At 41.1% G+C, this 7,381-nt stretch overlaps 1 protein-coding gene across 2 annotated transcripts in view; it reads left to right on the top strand.

Moving 5' to 3' along the window:
• The window catches only part of LOC147903481 (histidine kinase 5-like), a 113,526-nt gene extending 107,032 nt beyond the window's left edge, over positions 1-6,494 (top strand). The window contains exon 14 of one of the 2 annotated variants that reach the window (XM_087372493.1): positions 5,966-6,494. In XM_087372493.1, coding sequence (XP_087228619.1) covers positions 5,966-6,112 — 147 coding nt within the window. In that variant the 3' untranslated portion in view covers positions 6,113-6,494. The remainder of the gene's footprint in view (positions 1-5,965) is intronic. The other variant, XM_087372494.1, reaches the window with a different exon arrangement.
• The last annotated feature ends 887 nt before the right edge of the window (positions 6,495-7,381 follow it).

Genomic DNA, 7,381 nt, shown 5'->3' on the forward strand with positions numbered 1-7,381 from the left:
CCCGCTCATGAATCCATGGCTGCGATAGAAGAAGATTATAGGCTTTATTGGTAGTGAGTTCCGCAAAGGAGAGCTCAGAATACCTCGATCAAATCTCCAATCCAGAAGAGAAAGATTTATAAATAAACGGGGAACTGGCTGGAAAGGAAACATCATGCTTGTGAGAGTCTCTCTCTCTCTCTCTCTCTCTCTCTCGGTAAGAAGAATATTTTATTGCTGTGAAATAATTACATTCATAGGTACTCCAAAAGCGGACTAACTACTACTCAACCTAAAATCTCAGTATAAGCCATATATACATCATGGTCAATCAAATGAGTCTGAAAGCAATCATAAAACGATTGCTACAGAGATCGTTTGAAAAAAACAAAAGATGGAAAAGTAGGATCACCAAAGACTCTATGATTTCTGTCCATCCATAGAGTCCAAAGTGCCCAGTAGCGCACCCAAACAAAAAATAAATCAAAACCCTGTCTAGGTGGATGAAAACCAAATAACCAGAAGAACCTGCCAAAAGTAATAGTAGGAAATCTCGCTCGAAGCCCCTGACGAATGAGAGCGAGGAAATCACGAGTATGTGGACAGTGCCAAAAAATGTGAGGCACAGATTCAGTAGAATGTAGACATCAGTGGCAAACAGTTGAGGCAATATGTCTATGCGCGAGTGACTGCCCAGATGGAAAAATGCCAAGTAGGACTTGCCAGAGGAAAACCTGTTGCCAAAGAGGGACTTTATAATGCCAAAGGAGACGCAGCCGCTTTCTTCACCACTTTGATGGGCGATCCATATGCCAAACAGAATTGGCTCTGTTAAAACCCAAGACGGAGGTAACAACACTTTATACAGAGAAGGCATTGTGATATGTGACAGCTTCAAAGGACGAGCTGAAGAAGAGGAAGAATGGAGAGTCCAATCCTCAAGCCTATCCTAAAGTTCCAAATGAGGTACCGGCAAGAAAGGTTGAAGCGTTTCTGAAATTTTATGCCAAAAGGACGATAATGAGCTCCCAAACCATACTTGCTAGCAGCGGCATAAAAAGATAAAAGAGTGCCATCATCCTGAAGTACATCTGCCACAGAAGCAATACCTTTGAAAGATATAAAATAAGAACTCCTGGGTTCTTGTATAGCCAGAGGAGGGTGGAATACTTTGGACCAATAAATATTCTTAGCCCTCAAGGAATTTCCCAACAAAGAATCCCTGCCATTCCATTCCAAGTGGGATAAAATATGCTTCCAATCAAGAAGCAAACGACAGACGAAAGGGCAGCCTCTGATCTTGCCTTGAATAGAGCCAAGTAGAAAATCCCACTGTGTAGGCTACCAGTGCCCAAAAGCAGTAGTATCAATATGCAACAAAAGAGATCGGATCATGAAAGCCCAAGGCTGATCCCCTTGCATAAACTGCAACATCATTTTCCCCCTGTGAGCAAGTATATGCACTTGAATATTGAGTATGTTCAAAACCCCGTGCATCTTTGGAGAATAGAGACGATGCATAGAGAGAATTCTTAGACTTTTCTTGCCATTTTTTGAACGCCAGAAAATCTCCATGATAGCAAACATAAAGGAAGCCAGATCTGCCTTAGTAAACATAATGAGGGGCAGATAGAATTGTATGTATGCTATCAAAATGGATTGCGTTATTCGCAAACAAACATGTAAGTGAACCACTAGACATGCAGCATGTTCTACACCATATGTAATCAGGTCATATGACCTATCATAGATATATTGGCTTTTGTCATGGTCCAATAGGTCGTATTCGGCCTTCATGGACATAAAAACAATCATCATCATCATCATCATCATCATGTCTTGAGCTGCAGAGTGCGAGGTAGAGACCACATACATGACACAGAGTGTGACCAAAGCACCTATCATAGATGTATTGGATTTTATCATGGTCCCATAGGTCGTATTTTGCCTTCATGGACGCTAAGACAATCATCATCTCTCGAGCTGTTGAACCAGAGAGGCAGAGACCACGCACAAAACAAAGGGTGACGAGAGCACGTACGATGGAGGTTCAGCCTATCTCAACTCTTTTCAAAGGGGGCCATTCCAGCCGAGGTGTCACTCTTGATATGGCCCATCGGATACTGAGATCACGGAGACCATGGCTCCCGCCCCCCACAGCGCGAGACGTTTCAACAGACAATGATATAAGATATTTTCGCCACTCATCAAAGAGCCAACATGGCACCTCGATATGTACTTTAATCACTAGTTTTGAGTGTTTGATCTTTTTGAAATTATTAGGATGGCACAAAGCATGGCCTTAGCGACCCCTTTGCCTCAGCCATAGTGGCTTGTATGAGTTACCTTTTTTATTGTATCTTGCCTCATAGACCTGCAAGGCCTCCCAAAGACGTTGATAGATCTCTCTCAGCTTTTGCTTCAGCTTCAATTTCAGTAGAGTTCTCTCATATACAACAGTTGTAATTGGGGGATTCAAATTTTGGAGATGGATAACTCACCGGATAAGAAAACGTATAGGGAGAAACAACAAAAATATAGTGCCATTGGGCAAATATCAAGAAAGTAGATGATACAAGTGCCAAGGCCTGCATATCAGCAGCTAAGGACATTATCAAGATACAAGATGCCAAGATTGAGTCACTACAAAAAAGGGTCGGAGAAACCAAGGGAGATGGAACTATGCACAAGCTAAGATACTCTATGCAGAAGGATATCAACAAATGGAAGGTGGAAATGCAAGCAGAGCAGAAAACTCAGCTGAAACAAGTGCAAGAAGATATGACTCAGGTGATTGAAGAAAAAGGCAGTCACCATGCCTCGCTTATAAAGGATTTAGAAGGTCAAGTTGCCACACTCAAAGCTGAGAATGAAACAGTAAAAGCATGCATGCAACGGGAGGATGGTTAGCCACCTCTTAATGAGGAGCTGAATACCATCATATCCATTCCTTTAAGATCTCCAAGAACACTTGGCTACCTTGGAGAGTATGTATCAGGGAAGGAATGAGGCCAGGATTTCTTACTTGAAAAGACAACTTGATAGTGCCAAGATGCAGAAGAGTAATCAATGTTAGATCATATAACTACAATCCAGGATCTTGGAGAACAATTGCTGAATATTGATGAGGTGATACTTGACAACCAGTTGTGTCCACTATAGAATACTGTTTGCCAAAGCCTTTTTTGCCTTTTCATACTTCTCTAAATGTCCATGAGGGGTATTATAGTTCCACTTACTCTCTAGGAGTTAGTAGGACTGTTATAGCAGGAGGAACAAACAAGAAAGAACATGTTTGTTGGTGTGCATGATGAGGATCAGGCATTGTTGGTAAAAGGCAAGGTCAAGCCTCATTTTTGTGTCCATCAGTCCAGGATCAATTCAGCACAGCCATCTAAGAAAATTTCAGATAATTCAAGTCAGTCAAAAAGTTGGGTAATATCCATTATTGTAAGAAGCCTGGACACTATATCAATGAGCGCAGGAAGAGGTTGGAGGCAGAATTTACAGTTATTGCAGAGACATGGAATGGTACAGAATATGCCCTATACACAGTGCTGTGTGAGACATCTTTGGGACAGCATTTGTATTTTGTGACCTTCAATAGATGATTTTCCAGATTCTCGTTGGTTTATCCCTTAATCAGATGTCTTCAAATTCTTCAAGCAATTTGTGGGCACAAAGTGCACATTCTAAGAAAAGACAGAGGGGGGGAGTGAATGTTAGAATGCCTTAAAAGATTTCCTAAGAAGAGAGGCAGCATAAAGTAGCAATGTTATGTTCACAGGCACAAGTGAAGTAAAAACTGCAATACGGGGCTGCTGTACTATTATCTAGGAACTCAGTTTATGCAATCAGATAAGGGCATTGTTCTCAAAACGGTCCACGTATATACAAGGACTGTTACAAAGTTTCAATGCTCAGGTCTGCAAGCCCATTTATACTCCCATGGAGCTTGGGCTAAGTCTGTCCACGCATGATGTAGGTGAACCATTTGATGCTATTACATGCAATCAGGCTGTGAATGCCTGCATACCTCTGCAATACCCATCTAGATATTTAGTTTAATGTATCCCAATTGAGTAGGTTTACGCACAGCATAAAGACATAGCATCGGAATGATGTAAGCATGTTTTCAGATATCTACAGGGTACTCAGTCTCTTGGTTTGTTGTACGCCAGAGATATGACTCCGAGTTACATGCTTTCAGTGATTCAGATTAGGCTGTTGATTATGACACTAGAACTCCACCAATGGCAATTGCTCAATTGGCAGCTCATGCATTTCTTATTTCAGCAAGAAACAATCCACTATTGCTACTTCATTATGTGAAGCTGAGTACAGGGTAGGCTTCACTACTACAGTAGAATGTGTATTGCTCAAGAGATTGATGGTATTGTGATAATTCTTTCTATCTTAAATGGTGTGTTGCCCTATCAGCTAGATTTAGATTTAGATGCTCGTTGGGGAGAGACTAAAATGAAAATGTTTAGACTTCACAAGCAGTTGTAGCTTGAATGAAGAGATTTTGGACTACCTTTTGATTAGCCTTCTCCTTTAGTGCTAGCCTTCATCATGGCTGAGTCTGCCCTTCACCTCCGGAGTGCCGACAGAAACTCAGTACGAAGACTTTGTATAAATGGATGCTCAAGTATGTGTGGGTGTGCGCATTTGTATGTGTGAGAGCATATTTTTATACTATGGTCTACACCCACTGTTGGGCGCTGATGACGTCAGTGGGAATGTCATAGTAGCTAGTCCCTGCCATGCATGATGGAGTTTATGGTTTTCAACCTTGTGAGTGACTATCATGAGATTGAAACTGCACTATGTTGTGTTTTTAGAGGATGAGTTTGGGAATGTTCCTGGATTCATCTAGGTATATGTGTATTGCTCAAGAGATTGATGGTATATCCTCATGGTAGTTTACAGCCATCTACTCTTGTTCTCACTGATAATCAGAGTGCTACTGCGGACTTCATCATGTGAAGCTCAGTACAAGGTAGCCTTCATACTACATTAGAATGTGTATGGCTCAAGAAATGACAGTCAGAGTCCTATTGCAGTGGCACGGAATCATGTGTTTCATGCCTGCACAAAACACATTGAGATACATTATCACTATATCAGAGAGACAAGATCAACTCGATCTACTGTCCTACACATCAGAATGTTGCTGAGCTTTTTGCCAAGGCTCTACCCAAAGAAAAGTTTGAAGTTTTAGCAATTCTTTAGGCTTACTTCCATTTGGTGACTGACCTACGACCTTGTTATATCCACAGCATCACTAAAGGGGGGATTTGTCAAGTGCTAGTAGTGGGTTAGTGCGAACACCTCGCCCAAGAGGCAATTTTAGGGATTTTTTCCCCTTGGGATAATTAGGGCTAATATTAAGTATGTGTTAGGGTACACAACCTTAAATTTGTGTTAGGGTACAAAACTCTAGGTGTGTGTTGTAATTTCTTCACTCTAGCAATATCTGTCTGCTGTTTTGCTTCACTCTTGCTCTCTTCGCTCTCTATCCTTGTCCCCATCTCCAACAGCACTTCCCTCCCTCCCCTATTTTCCTTGTCTTTCTGAAGCCTCAATAGCACCTTTCTGTCTTCCTTCCCCTTCCCCTTTTTCCCATAGCCCTCTCTCGTCTTCCTCCTCCGTCTTCCCTTTCTTTCCTCTCCTTGCAGCAAGCTCACGGAGTATTTATTTGACTCAAGATAGGACTATCAAAGGTGACCAATAGGTCTGAGGACTCTAACCATAGGGACTGAAACAGCACCATTCTTGACACCCTCCACCATCAAGATACCCCTTTTAGCTGAAGACAAGTGATAGGTGGAGCTTGTTGTCTGGCAGCTTTAGGGCAGGGCCATAGTAAGGCACATTGTTGTCTAAGTTCTCTCCAGTATTCTGACCTACTTGGTGTAGTTGAGATGTTTAGTTTGTCTTTAATGTAACGACGAACTGTATGCTGACCAAATTTTTAATGCAGCTGACAGCAAATGTTCTGGACGACGACATTGCAGAGTGCTATGCCCAAGGGATGGATGACTTTCTTGCCAAGCCGATGAACTTTGAGAGACTGAAGCATACATTAGACCAATTCATTCCTTGGTGGAACAAAGACAATGACAATTGATATTATATAATGCTCAACAGAACAAGCAGGTCATTTGTGAGTTAGTGTTCAGAGCTCAGTGTTGAAGAAATTACTTTCCAAAATGTGCAGTTAAGCAAGGTAATGTGGCATGGACAAAGCTATTATGAATGCTAGATGCTATCAAAGGTATCCACTCATACGACGTTGATGGAGGCCAGAAAAGATTGCATAATATTCAAGCTGGCCAGGGTTACTCAAAGTTGGAACAAACTATATATTAGTGTTCACTGTTCTCATTTGGTGATATTGGGTGGCTATGCATTGTAACGTGTTGTCTATTTGCTTAACAGAGGCTGTGGTCTACATGATTTAAAAAAAATTTCACAAGATATTCCGGGCTGTTAAGAACTATATTGTTTTCCATGACACATGTAAAAGGGGATTCTTCTTTATAGGGAAATTTGAAGATGAATGGATTGTTGAAGGAGACTTCAATAACTCACAGTTTCGGTAGAACAAATTGGGCAGTTCTTTTTTTGCAATGATTCCTCCTATTAAGGAAAGATTCTAAAAACAGTTCATCTTCTCCATCATGAATAGAGGTCCTTGTCTCCTACAAGCAGAGCACACTGGGTTACTCCTTTGATAAGTGCAAACACAATGGCCTTTGGAGAGACTAGACCTGTTCGACTTTGAGCTTCTACGGGAAAGATAAAGAATGGGGATGCCACAAACTACAAGTGTCTCTGTGTTTGTGATAACAGAAGCTATACATGCCTTGCACAGAATGAGTGAATTAGAGAGTATTTCAGTTTTGTTTCTTCATAGTTGTATGCCAAAAAACCAAGTACGGGTGAGGATTGTCTGAAATAATAGAAGATATTGGTCCTGGTATTGTATTGCAACTGCTCGTCTTTCGACTATCTTGAAATCTTGCACCATCTCCTAATCTTGTATAGTGCTTTGGTATTTGATTTTATGGCCCCAAATATAGCTAAAACAATCATCCGTTCTCCAGTGGTTTGCATGTACTCGTGATGCACAACTGAAGGTATGGATAGTCTCATATATGATGACAGTAGTGGATTTTAGTTTTCAGTAACAAGTAATATATTAAACAGTGTGCATGTATATACCTTTTTTGATACAGATATAGATATTCGATATTATAGACTGCCCTTTCAATGTTTAGGGTTTAGGGTTTAGGGCTCCTTAGTGACATGGACACCAAGGAAAATGCCGCTCTGTGGGGGATTACCCTGATACAAAGAGATGAACAAAAAGCCACTCTAGTGGTTTATAATGGCA

The sequence above is a fragment of the Dipteris shenzhenensis genome, chromosome 3 (assembly GCF_047967505.1).
Source record: "Dipteris shenzhenensis isolate YYH24624 ecotype China chromosome 3, Dip_SZ_1.0, whole genome shotgun sequence".
Lineage (NCBI taxonomy): Eukaryota > Viridiplantae > Streptophyta > Polypodiopsida > Gleicheniales > Dipteridaceae > Dipteris > Dipteris shenzhenensis.